At 36.9% G+C, this 25,823-nt stretch overlaps 2 protein-coding genes, 1 long non-coding RNA gene and 1 other non-coding gene across 4 annotated transcripts; 2 read left to right on the forward strand and 2 right to left on the reverse strand.

Moving 5' to 3' along the window:
- Window positions 1-1,198: 1,198 nt before the first annotated feature.
- On the reverse strand, window positions 1,199-6,238 carry LOC115922872 (tolloid-like protein 1). Its single transcript, XM_030982623.1, has 5 exons — window positions 6,117-6,238; window positions 5,252-5,387; window positions 4,241-4,494; window positions 3,294-3,492; window positions 1,199-2,058 (listed from the first exon to the last, which is right to left on the reverse strand). Exons 1-5 carry the CDS (start codon window positions 6,142-6,144, stop codon window positions 1,935-1,937), a joined length of 741 nt encoding a protein of 246 aa, XP_030838483.1. The 5' UTR covers window positions 6,145-6,238; the 3' UTR covers window positions 1,199-1,934.
- TRNAS-GCU lies at window positions 2,558-2,639 on the forward strand. The gene has a single exon. It is a non-coding gene; the product is annotated as a tRNA-Ser (tRNA).
- Window positions 6,239-9,529: 3,291 nt separating the features above from the next.
- LOC115922495 (cubilin-like) lies at window positions 9,530-18,854 on the reverse strand. Its single transcript, XM_030981427.1, has 4 exons — window positions 18,797-18,854; window positions 17,939-18,301; window positions 10,045-10,097; window positions 9,530-9,559 (listed from the first exon to the last, which is right to left on the reverse strand). The coding sequence occupies exons 1-4, from the start codon at window positions 18,831-18,833 to the stop codon at window positions 9,530-9,532; spliced, it is 483 nt and encodes a 160-aa protein (XP_030837287.1). The 5' UTR covers window positions 18,834-18,854.
- A 1,401-nt stretch (window positions 18,855-20,255) lies between these two features.
- On the forward strand, window positions 20,256-21,917 carry LOC115922702. Its single transcript, XR_004063564.1, has 2 exons — window positions 20,256-20,547; window positions 21,051-21,917. It is a non-coding gene; the product is annotated as an uncharacterized LOC115922702 (long non-coding RNA).
- The last annotated feature ends 3,906 nt before the right edge of the window (window positions 21,918-25,823 follow it).

The raw sequence follows: 25,823 nt of genomic DNA on the forward strand, positions 1-25,823 counted from the left end.
AGTGCAAAGGAAAATGATACGTGAGATGTTGATTAGGCAGTTGAAGTTCATGGGTCACATTACACGTAAAGAAGGCCTAGAGAATCTTGCTTTGACAGGGCAAATTGTGGGAAGAAGGAGGATACTTTGAATGGACAGTCTGCAGAAATTGTTGGAAGAGAGAGGAGTGAAAGAACTGGGAGTGGTACTAATACAGAAGGCTAGGAACCGACGGTTGTGGAACAGCATGATCGCCAAAGTCAATCGATATGGCACTTAGAGAGAGAGAGAGAGACGTCTGTAAAGTATGCATGACCAACAGAGTAAGGTCCACGCATGAGCTTCGACAAGTGGAAGGGAGTGCCCTTTGAGCCCCCTCCTCCTGTCCGTCGACTCTATGAACATAATTCCACGTAGACATAAGTAATTATGTGATCAATTTCGAAGAAATCTAATCGGAGACAATGTGAGCAAGAGCTAACATGTTCAAGGAGTAAACATATACCGATAACATCGATGCGACCACTGTATAATCCGAATAATGCGAATTTGTTAAGGCACGTAAATGTCGTAAAGGACAATGTTCGATAAAATCAGAACAACAAAAGAAAATGACGAGTATTGTCATGATTTTTTTTGTCGTTGGTTTACTTTTTACGGCGTTTGTCATTGAATTCATTTCTTAAAAGCCCGTTCCCGCTTGAGAGGACGTACAGCCGTCGGTCCTCTGGTTGCTTACTAACAAGTATTTATGCTTTCTTAGCAGTCGGGTAAAATAAGGACCACTAAAAGAACTTGTGCCGTTCACATTTATTGCTAATCTTTTGTATCATGAGTTCAGTTCGTTTCATACAAGGAAGAAATACTTTATGAGTATCAGCCCATGAAAATAACTTCAATTTTTTTTTAATTGACTTTTATCCCCATTAACGGGTTCACGGATTCTTCGCCAGCTGGCAGTGTTTACACACTATAGAACAAAAGTATTATATTTCTCTATCTCTCTCTCTCTAGCTCTTTGAGTCTGAATTTTTTCTTTATCTGTTTTTATATCGCCTGCTTTATTTTCGTTTCTCTCCATGCCCCGACCCCTCCCCCGACCCCCCCCCCCCTCTCTCTCTCTCCCTCTCTCTTTTACACTCTCTCTTCCTCGTTCATTCTTTCTACTTGCTTTGTTTATCGTTCCCTTGTCAATAATAAACTCATTCAAAAAATAAACTCATGATTCACAGGTAAGATTTATTTCTTCATGATTATAGCTGTACCTGCATCAGTATAAATAAAGTATGAGTTTGAATTATTAATTCTTAACACAAATCCAAAGAAAACAAAACAACCAAGACTCTTTTCCTGCGAGATATCAATTTGAAAATACATTAATTTAGGTATCAAAGAAAATGGAAACTTCTTATCAAATGCATGAATTCAGATGCATAAATAAAGTCATCTTGTTAATAGTTTCAGCATTATACTAATTCTGGAAAGGACATAAGTTGTCAAGAATTGGCGACAACTTATCATTCAAAGAGTAAAAAGACATCTACGTTATACATGTATTTACGGTTTCAGTTTGTAAACGTCCACAAAAATTAATTTTCCCTAGAAATTTAACAATACTAAAAGTACTGAAATATTTATTTAAAAAACACAGTTATATCATCATAGCAACAGTTAAAACACAGGATTGAAAGGCAGGGTGTGAAATTATAAGAATGAAAATCAAGGGAGTTTTTGTAGGTAATGTTTTCAGGGTTATATTTTTTCAGAGAAAGAGGTTTTGATCAATTTTATGAAAACGAATGCTTTTCTAGTTATACTACATATTAAGTGCTTTTTGACAACGGTGCCTGTTCTTAACATGAATGTATTTTCATCTGGTATTCCTTTCAAGGTAAGTCGCTTAATTAAAATAGTATAACTTGTGACTAGAGACAAGAATATGGGTCAAGTTCATTTCATTGAACTTCATAAACAGCACGGAAGCCCTTGCCTTGCACGGTGGCATCAGACCTGAATAGTAGCCAGACCTCACCCGTGTTCAACTTCAGCTCGTTCGGCGGTGGATCCGAGCCGCAGAACCTAGCATACATTTGAAAAGAAAAAAACACCATATATTATAAGTGTTATAAATCTCGTACCCCGCATTGGTTGAGAGTTTTAAAAATAAATATTTTAAAAAATCTATATGGGCAATTGGGCTTCAATCTTTGATACATGGATCTCTTTGACGTTTTGATTTTTAAATAATTTATTGGCTATCATACACATAAAACCTGATTTCTCATCATAAAAAAGAAGATTCTCAAACTGTATAGCAAGTTAAATCACAATATATTACACACTTTGAGAACCTATGGAACCAATCGATAGTACTACTTGTACAGCTCAAGAAGATATAATAGGATTGTACATCAACAAAACTTGTATAATTCTGTATGAGGATATCTTAAAGAAACTGCCTGCAATTAACGATTTTAACTTTCACATAATTTCAGCATCGTTTGATATCGAGTAAAGTTTCGTTATCATGCTCATAAAATAAATAATGCAATTGCACCGAGATTATAGAATATATTCAGACGAGGTGGCCGAGTGGTTAAGGCGATGGACTGCTAATCCATTGTGCTCTGCACGCGTGGGTTCGAATCCCATCCTCGTCGCTAAGATTCTGTTTTAATGATCTTTTGAAAAGTTTTCATAGCTATAATTTTTTATAGAAATGTTACCCCCCCCCCCCCCCCCCACACACACACACACACACACACACCTCTGCAAACAAGAAAACCAATAACACTGTTCAATTCAATTCAATTCACATTTTATGAAAACCTCTTTCATGAAAACTTTCGTTTTGACGCACCTCCTATTAAAAACGCAAGTCGACTCTGATTGGTTGAAAGTTAAAAAAAAAAAAAAGAAGCTTTGTATAGGTAATGGAGCTTAAATCTTTGATACATGGATCGCTTTGAAGTTTTGATTTATAAATAATTTAGTGGCTATCATACACATGAAACCTCATTTCCCATCATAAAAAAACCTGTAGTTAAATCACAATATATTACACACTTTGAGAACCTATAAAACCAGTTCAAGAAGATATAATTGGATTGTCCCGGGGATTATATCACATTAATATGATTAAAGATGTTTTTCAATTATAGATCTCCCACCCAGGTATGGTTCTTCAAGAAGGATTTTTTTTAAATGTCCATTACATATTTTTAATTATAATGGTCACATTCTTTGGCAATGACTGACTGCTTTATCAAATATTTTATAATTTTATTTTCATTTGTTAACTTTTAATCTCGTACCTTCCTATATGCGTTGAGTTGGCACCACCTTCTGGACCGTCAAGGATCTCGAGATAGTCAAATTGGCAACTCGATTCGGGTTCTATATCGAATTTTTCAAAGTGAAAAGCAATGACACTAACATTCGATATGGTCCAAGTACATTGTAATTTGCTTGGATAGCCGGTCGGGAAGCCGGGGGTCGCAATGACTCCTGATTCTGAAGAGAAAAACAGAACAAGAAAAAGAACAAGTGATGTAAACAATAACTTAATGTGACAGTGAGATGGGTGAATTAATTTCCCATCCTGAACTATCCGATTGCATGAGCAATAACTCAGATGAAATGGATATCTACAAATGAAACGTTCTTAAGGTTGTCAATGACAGCCTTGTTCTTCTCAACAAGCCCCTCCTATAGCATCCGGGTCCCTCTAACTCTCCTCGAAGCCCCTTGTACCCCACCTAAACTCCCTCCCCACCAAACAACCCATTTCGGATAATTAGCTCAGTCTTTAAAAGAAAAATAAACCATTTTCGTACTGTACCGGTAACCAAATCTAATGCATACGTCTTTGTGAAGCGCCTCGATACGTATTATTTCATTCCTCCGTTACGAATAATTGTATTTAAATAGTCAGAATGCAAACTACATACCTTAGTCGTTGTCCGCATTCTGACTTTCTTTTCAAAAATCAATTATTCATTACAGCTTAATGAAATATTTGTATTGAGGCACTTCTTAAAAGTGTTACTTCAAAACCAAGATCATGCGTTAACCGACCATAAGGCGTTAATTGTCCAGATGACCATAGGCTTGGTAGCTAGACAAGCTAGTTGTCCTAGGAGAGGTCAACACATTGTACCTTTATATTCTTTTAGTAATTTATGGTTTCTTTAATTGTGAATTTAAAAAATATATATATATTTATTGAGGAGTCATTCTATGATATCCAGAATATACTTACCATTTAGAGGTCCGCCGCATGTGAGTACGTAATCATCGGAATCTCCTGTCGTGGAATAGTCCATGAGAAAGGCGCCCTCATGAGGCCAATCTGAGTGATAGTGAACCCAGACTCTGCTAGAGGTAGTATTGAAGGTGTGTTCCCAGCCGTTTTCGCCGCATACTCGTGGATATTGTCCAGAATAGGTCTCTTCACCACGTACGGAAATGTAGTCTGCACACGAATTGTTGCTCGACCACTCGAATAATTCTAGACTGAAATGCACAGTTAACCAGAGGATGAAGTTAGAACAGAAGGGAAGAGAACTCAGTGCAACCAACCCACTGAACTGCACTGAAATGCACTGAACTGAACTAAACTGAACTGAACTGAACATAATGTATATAACATTAATGAACTAAATTGATATGGTTTCAGTTAAAAATAAACGGAACTGAATGGAACATAATTCAAATAAAATAACCTGAGTGATCTGTATGGAATTACATAAACAGGTCTGAAATGTGGTTAAAAAAATTAACTTAACTGATTCAGATTGAAATTAACCGAAGTGAACTATGGATTGAATGTCACAAAATCAAATGATCTGAGCTCAGTTCATCTGATCAGACATGACCTGACTGAATTGAATTAAACTGAATCGACATGAATTGATATTTACTGAATCAAAATGAATGATATAGTCTGAACTACTGAACTGAACTGAATTAACCTAAATGAATGAAACTAACCTTAAATGACCTAAACTGAACTGAATTGAAATGAAATAAAATTAATAGAACTGATCTGAACTGCAATGAACCAAACTACCCTAATGATTTCCCAAAATGATCCGGTATGTGAATTGACCAGAATTGAACTGAGCTACATAATCTGAATTGAACTGTTTTGAAAGTAACTGAACTGAAATAAATTGGAATGAACTGTATTGAACTGATGTGAATTGAACTGAAACGAAGTGAACCGAACTGAACTATATGATCTGAATTGAACTGTATTGAACTGAACTACCTGAGCGATATCCTGAGATGATCCGGTACATCAATGAACCAGATACAATCAATGGAATGAGTGTTGTTGGTTGGTATGTGAGGTCGAGTTATAACGCCCTCAACGGCGTTCATAAAACCTCCGCAACCAGGAACCACTGTATTGAATTAATTGATCAAGATAAATATATGAAACAAACAAAACACGTGTAAGCAGTATTCTCGAGGTGTTAAGAATGATTTAATAAAGCAAATTTGTTGTTGGTGTTTTGGAAATTGGCATACAAAACAATCTTGAAATGTTATGCACTCGCCATTTTACACATACACTACCTGCAAATTTGTTTTGAAAACAACAAAAATAAAACGTAATGAAACCAGGAAAGAAAGAAGACAATAAACTTGGAGGATACATAATTATGTTAATAATAGTACGGAGATAAAGGAGAAAAGATATGGGAATTGTTGATGAACACCTCAGCAAACGGCTTTTTAGATTCCATCCGTTTTGCAGCGTGGTATGTACTTTATTCATATATCGTTATCTATTGTCAATAATATTAAAGTCTAGCTTTTCATGACTCTAAAACTTACACATTGTGTGTGACCCCAACAGAAGAGTAAGATTCTAAATGATTTACAATTTGGAAAATGAAATGAAATTGTCATAAGAATCATTTGAAAGGTAACTATTTTTTCCTGACTTGGCAGGAATCGCAACAAACAAATGCCCCCCCCCCGAAAAAAAAATGAATACATTAAATTAAATTGTCATAAGGACCCTTTTAAAGGTAAAACTATTTCTGGCTGAGCAGAAATTGCAAAATATATAAGCTTCCTGGAAAGATTTGCAATCTATAGTGACAAAAGATGAAATAGATATTTACATTCGCAGCTCATCCTATCAATTCCCATGATGAATGCCGGATCACACGAACACGCAAACGCTCCATACGTGTTATGGCAGTAGTGCTCGCAAACATCGAGATGGGGTGAGTCACATTCATTCACATCTAAAACAACAAAACACGATAAATATTATTTTTTTTAAAACAGGTTCATTGATGGACCCAGGATGCGGACACGTGCCCCTCGTAAACAAAATTAAACTGACATAATCCCATATTGGTACAGAAAAAAATTGTGTAACATGTGCCCTCTTCATTTGCAACAACCCTAACCACAACCGATGCTCTCTTCGAAATTCTTATCAATATGAATTGACATCAATTTCCAACTTTATTCATCAACCATTACTGTAATATAGCACTTTCGAGCATTCACAAAGTAGGAAACGTAGAGGCTGTTCACACCGGCAGAGATAGCGCGCGCTAGACCGCGCTATCTCTGCGGTTTGGAAGGTACAACGTCGTTTCGGTCCGCCCAACAGCGAGCCACGGCGAACCAAAACGGCGTGCCACTGGAGCACCTCTTGGGGGTGGTCCACGAGAGAGAGCGCGGTCTAGCGCGCGCTAGAAAAAAAAGGGGTGCTACGATAGACCGCGCTATCTCATTGCGGTGTGAACAGCCTAACAGTCTGTAATTACGTATTTTAGAAAGTTGAAAGGGCTATTCACAAGGAACACTGCTTTCTCCAAAAATCAGTACGGTTGTCTTGGGCACGCACCCGGCTCGGCAATGCAGCAGGTGTTTCTTTGAATAGAAAGGAAGATGGTCGCCCAAGCCCCACGCACAGATACAACATGACGCAAACCCCGCTTGTCAATTTGAATACAGACGATTCCGATAGATTTAATTACAGTATATCAATATACATCGTTTCAAGAAGATCACGACTGAAATGATAATTGGGATCTTCGTGTTTAGGAGATACTGAAGTTTTAATAAAGACTCTCGGCTTTTGCTATCACTCCATTATTTGCTCTCCATCTAATCACTCCATCTAACTCGACAGGAACTAAATACGCTCACCACCGATAATCCTCATCTATCAACATTTGGAGGTACAAGCGTCTTTCACGATATACAATCTGTATATTAGCCGAGAAACCTGTCACAGAGGTATAACACTAATCGGACAGATATCACGAAACGATTGGTCATCTATCCGACGTTTATAATCTTCACCAGTTCTCAATCTTCACGCTTGTTGATAAAGCAAGCATTTGCTCTCACCGAGACTTTGGATACAAACTTATCATTTATACTATTTGTGAATAGGTGAGGGTTCAGCTATATGTCATCATATTCAAAGTCCTCACTGAATTACATCTCTAACGAGATGGATTATGAATATCTACCACGTTATGAGAGGATGGTGCTCATGAAAGACTGGCAAGAGTTACATCACAACTACAGAAACCTCGAGCACCGCCTAGACACCATGCAATCAGACCTCTCTCAGGTACGGCTACGAACCACGGAGCTCACATCGAATCTCCAAGACCACGTCCAGCAGTGTTCTCGCGTCGAACGACGTCTGACCTCGTTACATGGTGAGTTCGCTAACTTGAGTGACGATGTTTCTGGGCTGAAGCGTCAGTATGTGGACAATCGTGCAACGTCGGCGTTGACTACCCAAGAGGAAGGTCTGTCCATTCGTGCGAGCCATTCTATTCGACAACATGAAAAATTTACTCGGAAAAAGATATATCCAATGACAACCTCGGATTATCGCAAATCGGATTCATGTTCCTTTGGAGTTTATTTGGATGACGGTGAAACAAACAGACGACAGACAGACCAATGCTTTGATGAGGAGGTTTTACCCAATTCTCCAACTGTCGTAGATGAACCTGTTGAGTCGTATACTCTCCCGTCTGATCTTGCAATACATACGTTATTGTCCGAGAAACCTAGAGCAGAAGAATTGAACCACTCCGACACTTATAATAAATCGGATGGTCACCTTTCCGTCGTTTATAACCAACACCAGGAAAGGAAAATCGTTGAGGAATCGAACATTGGTTCTCACCTAGATTTTGAGACAGAGCACATTCCAGAAGGCAACAGGAAATCTTCAAGTCGGTTAGAAGACGTTACTTTTGAAGGTAACCCTGAGGAAGAATTTGTTTGGGCGGGAGCTGCGCAAAGTGATATACAAGAGTCTTTCCGTCAAGAAATAGGACATGACGATGTAGTACATTGCACAGGATATCTTGATGGTGGAGATGATGATGAATCAGGTTCTTTGTGTTCGGTAGCAACGTATCATCGGAGGGACAGTGATTCAGGGTTTGTTAGTAAGGTACTACACGAGAGTGCTGTCTTACAGAGCTGTACATCAACACCAAAGACCACATCTAGGCATGAAGACACGTCGGTTGACAGCATGCAGTCCTCAGCAGATACAAACATGAGAGTAGAACCAGATGGAGCTGGGGTAACATCATCGCTTGCTACAAGAGAAGCATTGTCCACCTACTCGTGGCAATTCTTCCAGGTCTTTGACAGACTTGTGGACCGGCGAATGAGCAGGAAAACCCGATCGCGTTTATACGTCCCTGACAGCTGTTCTTCTACAGAATCAACAAAGGAGAGTGGACCGAGCGACACCGATTGGGACACCGCTCATGGTTCCTTGATCGACATGAAACGTCGCTCTCGCCGAGCCATTCTTCGACGGCTGACCATGAGTGAGGTCATGCTAGCTGACCTGCAAACCTTCAGCTCAACGTTAGGGCATGGCCTGAGTGATTACTTCGACACTTCCTCTGTGACCTACGATGAGGTCAAGAATCTCCTGTCTTGGATTCAACCTGTCGGACAGGAAGATTTTAGACGAGTGGTGCAGCTTGAAGACGTAGGTCTCAGTGACAGTCTGAGAGAGGCATTGCGCGTTGCAATTGCGACAGTACATGCTACACTTCATCCATCCAAGGACAGTGAGGATAATGATAGAGATTCATCCGTTGATCTTCATCCAATCTTTTAGTTTTCTCATAAAAGTCAAACAAGGGTATAAAGACGTTACAAGAGGTCATTTTATTCACTGACAGGTTTTCTTTCCTATTGGCTAAAGAAAATAGACAGGGAAACAACGAAAAATATGAACTTTATACTTACGAAAGTGGGCTAAATATACCGGTTATCAAGCAATATAAAATATTTTTGTCTTATTCTCAAACTTAAATGTACTTTGTAAACTTATTTGATTTCGAATATACTTGTCAATATTTCTTTACTTATATAATTCATTTGTTCTATTATATATTGTATTACTGTATGGTTTATATATGTCATTTAATTTGTGGATATTTGAGTGGAAAATAAATCAAATCAAATCAAATCTGTTGTGAGTAATGCTATAGACAAGAAGATGAATGAGATATTGTCAAGATTAGATCGAGTTGAGGGTGACGTCTTTGACCTACAAAGCAAACTGGAAATGAAAAACAAAGAATTGGAAAAATTAGTAGGAAAGGTTTCACTCTGTGACAACACCACCGCCAAACTGGAAAATGCATTAAATACCATGGAACAATATTCAAGACGAGCATGTATCAGAATTTTTGGTGTAAATGAAGTGAAAGGGGAGAACACAGATGCAGAGGTAGCTAAGGTTGTCACAGAAACACTTGGCATCTCCCTTGATGTGGAGCGGGATATTGATCGTTCTCATCGCGTAGGAAAAGTAGTCCCAGCAGTATCAGCACTCCGAACTAGTACTGCAACATCCGATCCTCGACAGGAAACAAAGAAGCCACGACCAAGATCGATAATTGTGAAGTTCACAAGCTACAGAAAGAGAAAGGAAATATTAGAAAAAAGAAGGAAGCTAAAAAATACAGGAATATCAATTGTGGAAGATTTGACGACAAAGAATCAGAAATTGCTTGCAACTACACGCAGTACCCAAGGGGTACAATCTGCATGGTCTTCGGATGGACGAATAATTGCCTTGATTCCTGCAAGTGGAGGGAAAAGTATCACAAAACTCATCACCTGTGATAATGACCTTCAACATATAATAACTCACTGACAAATGACGTCATGGTATACTCTTGCCTCTCGAAAATGGCTCTAGTAACAATGAATTGACTGTAATCCACCTACTCCAAATGGATACTGTGTCATACCTGATTTGTTTGCTGTTGTTGTTGTCATTGCTTGCTTTGTTTGTTCTTTTTAATTTAATTTAGGTATGCTCTGTGTTATATGTAATTGTATAGTGGAACCTAAAACTCTATCTTGCCACATATGTTGTTCTCAATCTGATAGCTTTCACAAAAAATCAAAATGTCTTGAAGTATGTACCTCTGTAGAAAAGGATCTCTGCAATTGTCCTTTTCCATCTTGTTTTCATAACATATTTGCCTTTAATAATACTGATGATATCGCATTTGAACATCTTTTTAAAAGGAATGTCAATACTTACCCATACCAACTTTTAAATAATCTCCAGAACATTGAAGATGTTTACTCTGATGACATGGATCATAATCTTGATGTCTTGGACTGTAAATATTATTTAGATGATGATTTCTTAACAAAAGCACTTGAATTCAAAGAAAATTTTAGTATTATTCACTTCAATTCTCGAAGCTTGTCTAAAAACTTTGATGCAATATCCGATTTTATATTTTCTCTTAATTTCGATTTCTCCATCTATGGCTTTTCAGAGACTTGGATCCATGAAAACACACCACATACTTTTAACCTACCTGGATATTCGTTTATACATAATGATCGCAAACATGCTAGAGGAGGTGGTGTGGGTTTGTTAATTTCTGATCTTTTGGATTTTGTTATTAGACATGATATCTTAGAATGTTCTGAATATTATGAGTCTTTATTTATAGAAATTGTTATTCCTAGAGGGAAAAATATTATTGTCGGTGTTATTTATAGAAAACCTCAATCAAAAGTTATGGATTTCAATAAACACCTTCAGTCTTGTTTAGAAAAATTGAATATCGAACATAAACATGTATATATAATGGGAGATCTTAATATTAATCTACTGAATCATGATAATGCTTCTGTGAATGAATTTTTGAGTGCAATACATTTGAATAGCTTTGTGCCCTTAATTGATAAGCCAACGCGTGTTACAGAGACATCCTCATCTTTAATTGATAATATTCTTACTAATAACTATGGATCAAATGTGCTTTCTGGCTTATTTTACAATGATATTACAGATCATTTCCCAGTTTTTCAAATAACCCACTTTAAATTTCATGCACAATGTACTTCTACTCGTAAATTTCGTCGTATAAATGAAAGTACTATTAGAGCTTTTGAAGAAAAGGTGTATAATGTTGATTGGAGTGATGTATTTAACTGTACAGATACTGATGAAGTTTATAATATGTTTATAGATATGTTATCCAAAGTTTACGATGATGTATTTGTAATGGGAGACAGTAAGACCACAAGAAAAATTATTAAAAAGCCATGGATAACTGTAAGCATATTAAAAAAGATAAGATTAAAAAATAAATTGTTTAAGAAGTATAGGAAAAATTGTACTGATGACAATAAGAAAAGATATGTCAAGGTCAGGAATAATGTTACTAAAATATTACGTTGTGCACGCATAAACTATTATAAACTTAAATTTCAGCTTTTTAAAGGAAATATGAAAAAAACATGGAATATGATAAATGAATTACTTGGAAAATGTAAGAAGAATTTACCATCATATGTTACTATAAATGGAATAGATGTACATGATGAAAAGGATATTGCTAATAACTTTAATACATATTTTGTAAATATAGGAGCCTCTATGGCTAATTCTATACAACAAGATGATAACTTTGTTGATTTTTTATCTGGAAGATGTAACAACACCATATTTTTAAAACCTGTTAAAGAAACTGAAATATTGGAAATTACTAAAAATATGAACTCATCAAGTAGTAGTGGCATTGATGACATTAGTCCCCTTGTTGTGAAAAAAATTATTTATGGTATTGTGAAGCCTTTATGCTTCATTTACAACCTATCATTCTCATCTGGAATAGTACCCTTGAAATTAAAAACAGCAAAAGTTACACCTGTTTACAAAAAAAAAGATATCCATGATATTTCAAATTATAGACCAATATCTGTTCTTCCCGTCTTTTCTAAGATATTAGAAAGGCTGGCTTATAATAGGATTTTTGATTTTTTGTATAAAAATACTATATTAAATGAATTTCAATATGGTTTTATGAAAAATGTTTCTACTGAAATGGCACTTATTGACTTACATGATTATGTTGTTAATTCTTTTGCAAATAAATTATATACAGTTGGTGTTTTTCTCGACCTGAGTAAGGCATTCGATTCAATTGATTACTCAATATTGTTACATAAATTAAGTTATTACGGTATTAGAGGACTACCTTATTCATGGTTTAAAAGTTATTTACATAATCGAACTCAAGTTGTGTCTTACAACAATGTCATTTCAGATTCTTCTAATATTTCATTTGGTGTTCCTCAAGGATCGATTCTAGGTCCTTTGTTATTTCTATTGTTTATCAACGACCTCCCAAATTGTTCTAAAATATTAAAATTTATATTGTTTGCTGATGACACCAATATCTTATACTCTACAGATGATCATTTATCATTGTCAACTAATTTAAATAACGAACTACTAAAGGTCTCTAAATGGTTTAATGCCAATAAACTTACATTAAATATAGATAAATCAAATTATATGTTATTTTATACTGTGAAACAGAAACAAAAGTATAGTACTTTGCAAAACTTAGTTGTGAAACTCAATAATTCATCAATTGAACGTGTATATTGTACAAAATTTCTGGGTGTTTACATTGATCATGATTTATCATGGAAGACTCACATCTCTTATGTCAGAAAGAAGTTATCACAGAATATCGGTGTCATCAGCAAATTATGCCATATCCTACCAAAATGCATTCTTATAACATTGTATAATACTTTAGTCCTGCCCTACTTATCATACTCTAATGTTGTATGGGCTAATACATATTCTTCCAAATTGGAAGCCATTTTTATATTACAAAAGAGATTTGTTAGAATTGCCTCATCGTCTTCATACTTGGCACATACTAAACCCTTATTCATAAAGTTAAGCATACTGAACATTTATAAATTAAATAATTATTTTAATGCAATACTACTTTTTAAACACAAGCTTGGTTTATTACCCAATAATTTATGCATTATGTTAACTTTAAACTGTTCAGTTCATAATTATAATACTCGAAACAAAATGAATTATTATTTATCTGCTTTTACAAAACAATATGAATTACACTCTTTTAGACACAAAGCTCCTTCTGTATGGAATTCCTTACCGTCAGACATTACTTCTATTAATAGCCTGAACTCATTTAAAAGAAAGCTTAAATTATATCTTATTTTTAATAATCTTACATCATAAAAACACTCAATTACTCCACAATGCAAATTTGTTTAGGGTTGTGCGGTCTACATGTATGTTTTTGTTTTTGCTTATGTTCTACTTTGATTTGTTTTGTTTTGTTATTTTTTGTTATTGTTTATTCAAATACCATATATCATTTGTATGATTCCTATACTGTTTTTTTTTTCCTCAGGTGGCTGTCCAGACAAACCCTCTAGGGTTTTTATACAGCAACCTAATTCCTATTTGTTTGTTTTTACTGTCAATATTGTACTATGTTAATCATATTTATGTAAAAGTAATATTTTGATGTCACCGTTTTTGTTTTTTTACTATGGAATTAAATAAATACTGAACTGTACTGAACTGAAATAAATCAAATTTAAAAAAAAGAGATTGTATTGGCAAGGGTAGCTGATAAAAATAGTGTACACCGGGTTCAGTTACCGAACAATAATTCCGATTCATTTATCCAGGATTTCGTCAAAAATACTGAGTTAGGCTAAAGGTTGCCATTTGGGGTTTATGTTAGGTTTATAGTTAGGTTTAGTTTTAGGTTTAGGGCTAGGTAAAGTGTATAGTCTAGCATTACCGTTAATAATTCGGTTCGTGTAGGAAAATCACAGCGGAACAATGAATGTGAACGAAGTGTGAACTCACCTTCACAATGTGTGTTATTATAAGATGATATCTGGAAACCAATCGGACATTCACACCGAAAGCTTCCCACGGTGTTCACACACTGATGAGAACATCCTCCGTTTTCATTAGCACACTCATCAATATCTGCATCATAATTATAAAAATATGAATGACATTATTTGATGAGGTACGTTTGGAAATACTACTATTTAGTTCTTGCGACATAATCTAATATAAACAAATAATTGGTTGAAATGTAATTGCACTGTGTTGGGAATAATCGGAACCACTTAGAAAACGATCGAGAAGCCTTGCGATAAATCATCTCAAGAGCGATTTCAATACTTTATTACATGTCCCATAAACACATAAGACTACTATAATTGTCTTTAATATTCTTTACTATCGTGTCAAACAAATTATTATTGTAAAGGTGCAATTGCACTATGTTATGAAAAATTGGCATCTCTTAGTTTCATACAGCATGGACATAACTTCATTTTGTAAAAATATCTTTAGGTCATTAAAGTCAGTAATATGAGTAACACGGTTACAGAATAACCATAATCATGAACACCAAATCAAAACTTGATTGAAGCCTTCTTTACCTGTGCAGTTACGGAAATCATCGGCGACAGTGGCGTACCTGGGGTACTCCGTCAGGGGGGGCAAGCGACCGAAACAAACAAAAAAGGCGATGCTAATTTTCACTTCTGGCGAGCGAGCGAGCAAAAAAAAAATCTTTAAGTAACGTTTGGTATATAAACTGGTATTGTTGCAAGTTGGGGTGGGAACATTCACTTGTTAGCGACGTTAATTTAATTTTTTTGCAAACGAGCGTAGCGAGCAAGAAAAAAATCACTCTTTTTTAATAATTGCCACTTAAACTTGGTTCAATTGTCCCATGCAGGGCGCGGGAACAATATTGTGTTTATGGTGATTTCATACCCATTTTAGCTAGCGAGCCTAAATACATCTTTCTCTCAATGAATTGCTATATAAAATTTGTTTCATTGTTGCAGGTCGGGGGCGGGCACAATCGTGTTTAAGGCAATGTCAATCCCATTTTGGCGGGCAGGCAACCCCCTACATTTCTCTTTTTAATGATATTGTAGCAGGTTAGTGGTGCGCACATAATTCCACGAGCTAGCGAAAAAAAAATCACTTCTCGTTTATAGGGAAAATACGGTACATAAAACTTAGGTTCATTGTTCCATGTCAGGGACGTGATTATTAAAAGCGGTGTTATTTCTATTTTGGCGAGCGAGCGTAGCGAGCGAGCAAAAGAATCACTTCTCTTTTGTAGGGAAAATATGGTACATAAACTTGGGTTCATTGTTCCATGTCAGGGACGTGATTATTAAAAGCGGTGTTATTTCTATTTTGGCGAGCGAGCGTAGCGAGCGAGCAAAAAAATCACTTCTCTTTTATAGGGAAAATATGGTACATAAACTTGGGTTCATTGTTCCATGTCAGGGACGTGATTTTTAAAAGCGGTGTTATTTCTATTTTGGCGAGCGAGCAAAAAAATCACTTCTCTTTTATAGGGAAAATATGGTACATAAACTTGATTTCATTGTTCCTTGTCAGGGACGTGATTATTAAAAGCGGTGTTATTTCTATTTTGACGAGCGAGCGTAGCGAGCGAGCAAAATTTTTGTAATGATAATTGGTTCATAAATTTCAGATTTTTGTTGTTGCAGGGCAGGGCTTACACAATCATGTCTAAGGTGATGTTAATTCCGTTTTGGCGAGCACGAGCACACCAAAACTTCTTTGAATAACGTTTGGTACATAATTATTAACTGGTTGTTGCAGGTTGGGGCGGGCACGTTAGCGGTGTCAATTCCATTTTGGCGAGCGAGCATAGCGAGCAAGCAAAAAAAAAATTCTCTTTTAATAGAAATTAATAAATAAACTAGTTTTTATTGGTGCAGGTCAGAATGGACGCAATCGCGTTTAACGCGATTCAATTCCTTTTTGGCGAGAGGGCGTAAAAACTCTTCCATTTTTAATGATATTGTTGCAGGTCAAGGGTGGGCACAATTGTTTCCAAAGCAATATCTATTCATTTTATTCGCGAGCAAGTGTAGCGAGCGAGAAAAATGAATTACTCTCTTTTAGTAACATTTGGTACATACACTGTGTGTTATTGTTGCCATGGTTGCAGGTCGGGGCCCGTCGGGGCAGGCACAATTGTATTCTAGGCAATGCTAATCCTTTTCTTTTTTCAGGGGGACGGGCAAGTGAAAACATTTAATACAAAATAGGCTAGCAAGCAGTTCGCGCCAGCGAAGAGTTTCGAATTTGTTATATCACTTATATTTTCCTATTTTCATTTGTCTAAAATTTTCAGGGCCGTATGCGGAATATTTTTCTGGTGGGGGAGGGGGGAAAGATGCGTTAAAAGTTTTCGAAGAATCTCAAAAGCAAAAGGAGTGAAGGGAGTTCGAGCGACCGAACTGGTCATGAGGGTACTTTTGCATTTTCAAAAGTAGAATTGAAGGATTTGGTATAGGCCTACACTACATTTGCAGGAAAAAAACTGTACGTTTTCAAAATATCTGGGGTCAACTGCCTCCCCCCCTGGTGCGTACGGCCATGGTTTTTTTTTTTTTTAATTTCCCCATTTTTTTCCTTTCCTTTTCTTTTCCCTTTTTTTTCCTTTTCTCTTCTTCTTCCTTTTTCTTTCCTTTTCCTTTTTTTCCTTTTTTTCTCTTTCTCTCCTTTTTTTCTTCCCTTTTCTTTTTCTTTCCTTTCCTTTTTTTTCTTTTCTTTTCCCCTTTTTCTTTTTTTCCCCTGGAGCCCGTCAGGGGGGGCACTCTGCCCCCCCTGCCCCCCCCATAGGTACGCCAGTGATCGGCGATGGTAAACCCGTGTCGGCATCCACACACATAGTGACCAACCATATTCAGACAGGCTTGTTGACATCCTCCGTTCTTCTTACGGCATTCGTTCAAATCTAAGCAATTTTTAAATATTCAAAATGAATGAGAATCTATTTAAGTCAATTCAAGATTTCAGTAAAATGTAATAAATTCAATGATAAGATAATGCAAAGAGCCTTGGATTCCTTCTTTTTTTTAATTTTGGTACCATTGGTTTTTTATAAACAATGATGAACAGTGATGAAACTAGAAAATGTAAATTGTTGACAGCGAGGAAGAAAAATAAGAAGCTATAAGGATCTTCTATAAGGACTTGAATTTAATTTCACTTGTGAATGAAATGGCAGTATTTTAATAATACGTAGAGAACAGACAATCAAAGATTTAGAGAGAATTAAAAGGCGATAGTGAGAAAGTGTGAAAAAGAGACTGAGTAGCGGGATAGGGATGGGGAGTAAGAAATAGAAAGAGAGAGATACAGAGAAAATTGGACACAAAATGGCCGAAAGAGACTGATAGTGATATGTACCAGAGAAATATGGTAAGGGTAAAGGGTCATACAAGGGAACAAAAAGAGCAAAGAAGAGGGAGGTTGATAGAGAGAGAGAGACAGAGAGACAGAGAGAGAGAGAAACAGAGGGAGGAGATGAATTTAAGAACAGAAGAGAAAGAGAAATCGGGCAAACAGATAAACAGAGAGAGAGAGAGAGCGTTTACTAAATGATTTGTTTAGGTCAACACATCCTCCCTCTAATCACGGTTATTTTGTTATTTAGTTTAAGAAATGAAATTAATAATCATAACGAGCGAATGAAGGTGAGACAGAACATCGTTAGACTGGAATTTTAAAAAACAAGGAGCACCGTCTTACCTCTTGTAAGGTACTTGGCCAGAAACCTGGTCATGGCCCCATACACAGACTTCTCTTTCTTCACCGAGTGCAGCTCGATCCTCAGGGAGGGGCCTGACGAAACCACGCCCACTCGTTTCTGAGACCGACAGAGCTTGGTGATGAGTTTCGATCCGCTGTCTGGCCCGTCGATTAGCTTCAAAAAATCCCCATGGCAACCGGTACTTTTGATGTGAGGTATCAGGAGTTCGTTGAGACGGAGCTGAACGATAAAGCCGAATTTGACTTGAATATGCCACATGCTGTCTGTATCGGGCGGGAATGAGAGCGGGTAGTTCATACTTTTTATGATGCCTCGCGCTGACGTCAAGTACCTCTTGAAAGCTGTATAAAAGAAAAAAACAATTAATTTGAATAATTCTTACCAAATATTAAAAGAAATACAAGATAGATAGTCTACATCAATAAATGTGACGTTTGATTAATCAATTAGATTCTTTTCGCACGAAACATCCAAATATATCAGTGTAAAACATTGTTTATTTTTTCACTAAAACTTGATATCGGTTATCATTTTCCCTATAGTTATACCAACAGAATCAATAACGTATCAACCGCTAGAAAAGATTAACAATAAATTTGTTAAGATAGTAGATTGCATGGAAGCAGTGACAAGTCTGCGAAAAAACTCAAGATCTATCATTTAACGCATCAACTAACATAATAATGCACTCGAAATTCGCTTATAAGTTCAATTTCTTTAAAGCACTACATTCTCAATCATGGATACTGCTTTTCGTGTTGTCGCAGAAGCAGATAAATATGGGGTCGTCATTATAATTATATTCAAAATTTATGGACGGTACGAACATTACTTACACACCGATTGGTATCGAGCAGCGAAGCCTGAAGCCATGCGGTGTCTCTTACGTCCGGATTTAAACCTCACAAAGAGATTCGATCATACACAGTATGTCCTCCGTAGAGGACTAGAGGGCCAACTAAAATCGTGACCTTTGACATTTCATAGGTTTTGCATTGGATGCATTATGGGGGTTTTGTCCGATTTGAACGACGGTTTTGGAGGGTCAATGAATATTCATGAGCAATGATGTAAAAATACGCCAACTACTGTTTATTGATTGGCCATCGACAAAATGTTTTATGTATTAGGTCATGCATAAAACATTTTTTTCGTTCCCAGAATTCCCTACGATTTGAGCACGAAAATGGCGGTTGTATGAACTGCAACTTTCAAGTTATTCAATTACAAACAATGAAACATTTTTCTTTTAAGTGAATTTCTATTATAATAGAAGTTTGTCAAGTACATCTCAGTGAAGCAGAAAATCTTCAGGCAAACATCGACATCAAAGTGATACCATACGGATACCAAAAAGTAAGTAAAGATCAATTTTGTGTGAAGATCTCTGAAATGATTGTGATGTGTTCGTCATTGCAGTGAGGGGATCTCCGCATTGTCACAACGTATTACCCGGTTAACCCCCTACCCCATCCTCTTTTCTTTCTTCTGACCAAAGAATATTAACTGATTGAATGAACTCTGATTTAAGTCATCGACGGTAGTATTTTTAGAAAATATCAGGATTTTACCGTAGGTTATTTCATTAGAGCACATCTCATAATTTTAAGTTCAGTTCATAGCTTGATTACCGATAGTATCGGTCGTAGATGTGGACCTGTTGGAGACTGCGCAAATGGCTCATTGCTAGTCCAAGCCGATGAGATCTCGTCGAGCCTATGTGTCTCAGTATGATCTTCAATCCGCCGGTTCTAGCCGGCTGTAACACTCCACCAAGAAGCGACTGCGTTTCCTGAGCTGGCGCGGCTATAACTTACAGTGTGTTACTGTAAAGCCTAGGGCTAGGCTAGTATTCGATCATAGCATAGTCTGGCCTGAATTTTCTGTCTCTTTTGTTCGTTAGCCTCTGATTTGGGTAGGGTCGGCTCCTCTCTTCAGCCGACCCTACCCAAATCAGAGGCTAACGAACGAAAGAGACAGAAACATTCGGGCTAAGCAGAGCCTAAGGCTAAGCAGTGAGCAGAGCCTAGGTCTAGATCTAGATCTAGACTAGTCTAGATCTAGCACTTAAATATAAACAGCATTTAACCCCAACATCTAGTATAGGCCTAGATCTAGGGCTAGATTCTAGGCCTAATGCATTCTAATAAAGAAAGACTAAATGCCTGTGTAGGTGGATCAAATAAATGATGTGGAAGTTATGGAGAGGGGGGGGGGGTGCACAATCATTCTGTGCCCCCTTTTTCAGATGTGGCATAGGAACGGGTCTAGATCTAGATCTAGAGTCTAATTTTATGCCACCCCTTTTAGTTTTATGTTGGTGAGAATTCTGGATCCAACCCTACATATGATATGGATATTTCTTTCTCTATTAAAGGACATGAACAAAGTTATAAACTGATAACTAGTGCATTTGATATTAGCAGGAACCTTACTAAGTTTATTTTTTCTTTAAATTGTAGATCCTATGGAACAAAGAAGCAGATAATGATCACAGAAGTGCAACAAAGAGCACCAGGTCCTGATCATCAAATGTTATGGTGTAGATTTAATCAGGAACAGGACACCTAAGTTGAACTCTGGCAAGGTATGTTTGTATGAAGTTCGAAAATATTCAGGCTGTATAATCTAAGCCCATGCGAACACCGCACTCGACTTGGACTATATACAAAGATTTGGGGAACTGTCATCTTGTGTTGCATTATATCTTGTAATTCTCATTTATTCTCTAGCTTTTTATTTAGGTGACAAACTATGGTGTTTATTCTCTCAGCATATTAAAAGACGTACTCAAAGGCATTTTTCCCTAAATATTACATTATATCTAACAAACTTTTGTTCACAAAAGTCTAGCAAATAATAACTTAAAATAAATTGGAAATTACTTTTAAAATAATTGGAAATACATCTAAACTCTTCTTTTCAAAAAAGGCCCTATCAGATAGACATAAGTTTATCATTTTTTAACAAATTTAAATGCAAGACCTAAAAAAAAGTGGGGAGGTACTAGATCTATTTTTGAAAATCCAATATAATGCAGCAGTTTTAATCTTATTTGATTTCTCCTCTCTTTTTGTTTTTATTATGCAGGTTGTCCCTTGCAGAAGGTTTGATACCCAGGCTTCTTTTGTACAAGTCCCTTGTCTACCCTCATCTTGAGAACTGTTCCTGTGTCTGGTATCCCTACAACATCTCAGATGTCCAGGACGCTACTTCACAATGAGGACCACAAGTGAACTAGCAGTTTGACTGAGATGATCAGCACCTTTAGTTGCCTACTATATCTACAACTACAAGGCACTCTGCAAGAAGACTGGGAATGGTGCACAAGATAGTCAATGGTCTCTCCGCTCTCCCTTGAAAATTTTCCCACTGTACTACTTATAGCTACTTGCGCCCTCTATATAGCAAACAATGCCTAATCGGTGCCTGTTGGTCCCCCATGATCCTCTTCTTCTTATATTAATTGAGAGCTGATTTGATGAGATAACCACCTGTAAGTGACCTTGCAGGGTGGTCTAATCCCCCTGACCAAACTAGTACAGAAAAGTTTGTATTTGCCCAACACTCTGTCCCAAAGTTAATGGAACTTACTTCCAGCAAATATAGTGCATGCTGACAGTCCAGAGAACTGCCAGGGACTACTTCTGAGGCATCTACTCTCCTTATCCCATTTATCCCACTTAGAAACAATCTATCTTCCTCACACCACTTGTAATCTTTAGTATTAATTCATCTCCGTGATAGGCTACAACGCCTTTTGAAGATTACCAGAAGAAGAAGAAGAAGGTATATCGAGGGTCATGAAAGTAATCATTTGTTCTTTTAAATGCGTGTACATGTAACATAGTTGTTTGATATTTAATCTTAAGTCAAGTTCTGACAAATATATTAGGGATGCTGAACTGGATAGTAAATTGAAGGGGGGGAATAAAATGATGTAGTTCAATAGTAATACTGTAGTAATGTAATTAATAACATTAATAATAATAACAATATTACAAATAGTAACAATAATGACAATGATCATGATAATAGCAGTAATAATAATGATAATACAGGTAGTAGTAAAAACAACAATTATGTCAAATGTAAGATAAAGTACTCATAAAACTCAGTATATACCTGTGCTTTACATAATAAAATAGCATGTTGATATTATTGAATTTTTTTCCTCAAAATCTACAGTAAACGTTTACAACTGAAAAATTTGAATTCAAGAGACAGCACCCCCCCCCCCCCCTCCCCCATCCTTTTGTCATCCTTTTGTTGATGTCATGTTGGATTCAAAAAGATCTTTATAGAAACAAAATATGTTGATAAATGAGTTCATAGATGTTAATAAATTAGTTAATACTACTTAATTCTGTTCTTTTCATTTTCTTATTTTGTGAAATATATGTGATGATGCTGGTGATTATGATGATGTAGGCACTCTGTAATGATAATGCTCTATGACTGAGGTGAGATGGGCTGATGCAGTCTTGTGTAGAATTGAGTATGGTGTTCGACCTTTTGATGTTTGTTTATATCTGGCATCAGCGAGATAGATTTAACCATCTTTCCTAATGAGAGAGAAAGCGGAAATGTAACAAGAGAGTGGGCAAGACTAATGTATAAATATAGTATAAAAAATGGTTTACAATAAAGATGGGGGGGGGGGGTTAAATAAAGAATAGGTCAATGCCAAAATGATGAAAGCATAGGTAATTGGGGTGTGGATGGGGGAGGGAGGGTAATAGAGCCTATGGAAATGTCAATATTGGAAGGGGTCCCTGTATTGAAAATGTTACTGATGGGGGGAGGGGGGGGGGGCAAATTTTAAAAAAATCAGTGGCGACGAATGCAAGAATGAAAAGAACGAGACAATATAGAAATTTCATTGGGGATATGGGGCACAATATGAAGATCATTGAAGTCGAGGTGAGAATGATTCATTATTTGGACACTAAAAATATGAATATATCACTTGTTGAGTGGGCTAAATGATCAGTGCAATTTTTCTGATTAAAAAAATATTTAAGTTAATAAACGAACAAAACAAAAAAGAGGTAAAACATGAATTGAGGTACCACAGTGAAATGGGGTCATTATTTTTGCCTTTTAACTGAACTGAATTTAAAAAAATGTACTTTCCATCCTGGTGACAGTGAAGTTTGTGGCCCCAACTAAGTCAACCATTTAAAAGTTTATACCCCCTCCCCCCCCCCCCCCCCACCCCCAACACACACACCTCCCCATATACTCTGACCTTTGTTCTACATTTATTCGGCCCAAGGATTCTGTCGAGAGTAACGCATGCGCATTGCCTTTTTTCATTACGATAATATGCTAATAAGTGGAAATGAGCTCATGAATATTCCAAATTTTAATTTACATATTTTACGCGCTGCGCGCAGTCCAAAATCCCCATTTCGCTGGTGCACTAAACATTTGTCGTCTTCATAGGCTAATACATGAAAAGTGGAAGCAGTGTGCACTTTTGACCCTCCAAAATTTCCCCATGGCTAGACGGATGCAGAAGCGGAGTTGAACCCCCCTGTGCTCTGGCAGTTGTGCTGCCCGCTACGTTAAGAGAGAGACGTAAACCAGGCACAATCGGTTCATCATACACTGACATTGCTAAATCAGAGACATGTCTTATTCTGTACTCTTTGTCTCTCTCTCGATTTTCTATCAATTTTTTACAACCTCTCTCTCTTTTCATAGTGTTGTTTCATGTGTCCATTTGTTTGTCTAAACATTACATTTGATATTTTGATGGTGTAAACATTCAAAACTGAAAATGGATTTCCACTCCCATCTTCTCATCCTCCTCATTTTCTTCTTCTTCCTCCTATACTCTTCTTCCTCCTCCTCCTTTTCCTCCTCTCCGCTCCCTGGTAGTCCGCTTTCTGTTCCTCCCTCATCCCCTCCTCCACCTACAAACTCCTCCCCTTCGTCTTCGTCTTGTTCTTCCTTTTCCTCTTCTTCTTCTTCTTCTTCTTCTTCTTCTTCTCTTCCTTTCTTTTTCTTCTTTTCTTCTTCTTCTTCTTCTCCTCCCTCTTCTTCTTCTTCTTCTTCTTCTTCTTCTTCTCCCTCTTCTTCTTCTTCTTCTCCCTCTTCTTCTTCTTCTTCTTCTTCTTCTTCTTCTTCTTCTCTTCCTTTCCTTTTCTTCTTCTTCTTCTTCTTCTTCTCCTCCCTCTTCTTCTTCTCCTCCCTCTTCTTCTTCTTCTTCTTCTCGCTCTTCTTCTTCTTCTTCTCCCTCTTCTTCTTCTTCTTCTCCCTCTTCTTCTTCTTCTACTTCTTCTTCTTCTTCTTCTTCTCCCTCTTCCTCATCTTCTTCTTCTGTTTCTTCTTCTTCTACTTCCTCCTCCTCCTCCTCTTCTTCTTCTTCTCCTTCTCCCTTTTCTTCTTCATCTTCTCCTTCTTCTTCTCTTCTTCTTCTTCTTCTTCTTCTTCTTCTTCTTCTTCTTCTTCTTCTTCTGGTTAAATATGCTTCAGGTATAAAGTGAAACTAAAGGTTTGTTTTTGTGTTGAATATAGCAGTACAATATTATTGTCGCGTGGGCATTTAGTCCTACCAGGGAGGTGAAACTTTCACATGCCCTGGTCCTACATCCATAAAGACACTTGAGTACGAGGACCCTCGAAACTACTACCCTGGATTAAATCTTGTCGCAAGATGGCGTAATTCATTTCGTTACTTTGCTCCAAGAAGGGTTCCGTTGTTTCCTTTACAGCTATGCACTTCTTGTTGTCTTTTCTGTATGGCTGTCTCTTTCTAATAGAGAGAGAGAGACAGAGAGAGAGAGAGGGGGGGGGGGGGGGTTGGTGGGGGAGGGGAGGTAAGGAGAGGAGAGAAGAGAAATAGATAAAGGGTGATTGTATGGGAGGAATAGACGGAAGGAAAGGAAGAGAAAAAAGAGACAGCGACAGTAAAAAAAAAAAAAAGAGAGAGGGTGGGATGGAGAGTAATAGAGAAAAGTAAAGAAAGAAAGAGAGAGAAAAAAACATGACATGTTGTAAATAGCATATCCACAATCGATATGTTTTTAATTCACGATCTTCATCCTTATTCCCTTTACTCTGGTTTAAAAAAATGTGCGCTACATCGGGAGAAAAAAAAACTAAAAACAAAGGAAGACTAAGAAGAGAAAGAAGTAGAAGAAAAAGAAGAAGAAGAAAAAGAAGAAGAAGAAGAAGGAGAAGAAGAAGAAGAAGGAGAAGAAGAAGAAGAAGAAGAAGAAGAAGAAGAAAAAGAAGAAGAAGAAGAGAGAAGAAGAAGAAGAAGAAGAAGAAGAAGAAGAAGAAGAAGAAGAAGAAAAAGATAAAAGTAGAAGAAAAAGTGAAAAGAAAAGAAATAGGCCTACGTTAACTAAAAAAAGACTAGAAATGGCCGTTTAAAGACTTCAAGCTTGATATAAAAAAAATCAGTATTTTAATGACATGTCATTTTCCCTGGCTAGCCGGTAATTTAGTTATTATTTGTAAAAAAAAGAGCAAGAATAATAATAATTTCCAGCCGTCATAATTAAGCTGGCGCTCTTTCGTATACAACCAAAAGTATGAAGACGCCCCCCCCCCCCCCGAATTGAATCATGTATAGTAGCCAAACTTAGCTGTCAGATTTTGCTTGCATCCTCTCTTCCTTCTTTCCTTGACGAGAAATGAGGAAATACTTATCTCTGTATATGAATGTGCATACTTATGCCATCATGAAGAACCACTTGACCTTGAACTATATCGTTATTCAGTAACTGCATGTATAAAGGATGTTACCTTGAACAAAACTAAACCTCTTAGTCAAAGAGAAAAGCTTGTCAACCCGAAACAAATCTCGAAATGCAATTCATCATTCAGGTAATTGTAAGCAGTTTTATA

Source organism: Strongylocentrotus purpuratus, unplaced genomic scaffold (assembly GCF_000002235.5).
Source record: "Strongylocentrotus purpuratus isolate Spur 01 unplaced genomic scaffold, Spur_5.0 spur5_scaffold_12, whole genome shotgun sequence".
NCBI classification, from domain to species: domain Eukaryota; kingdom Metazoa; phylum Echinodermata; class Echinoidea; order Camarodonta; family Strongylocentrotidae; genus Strongylocentrotus; species Strongylocentrotus purpuratus.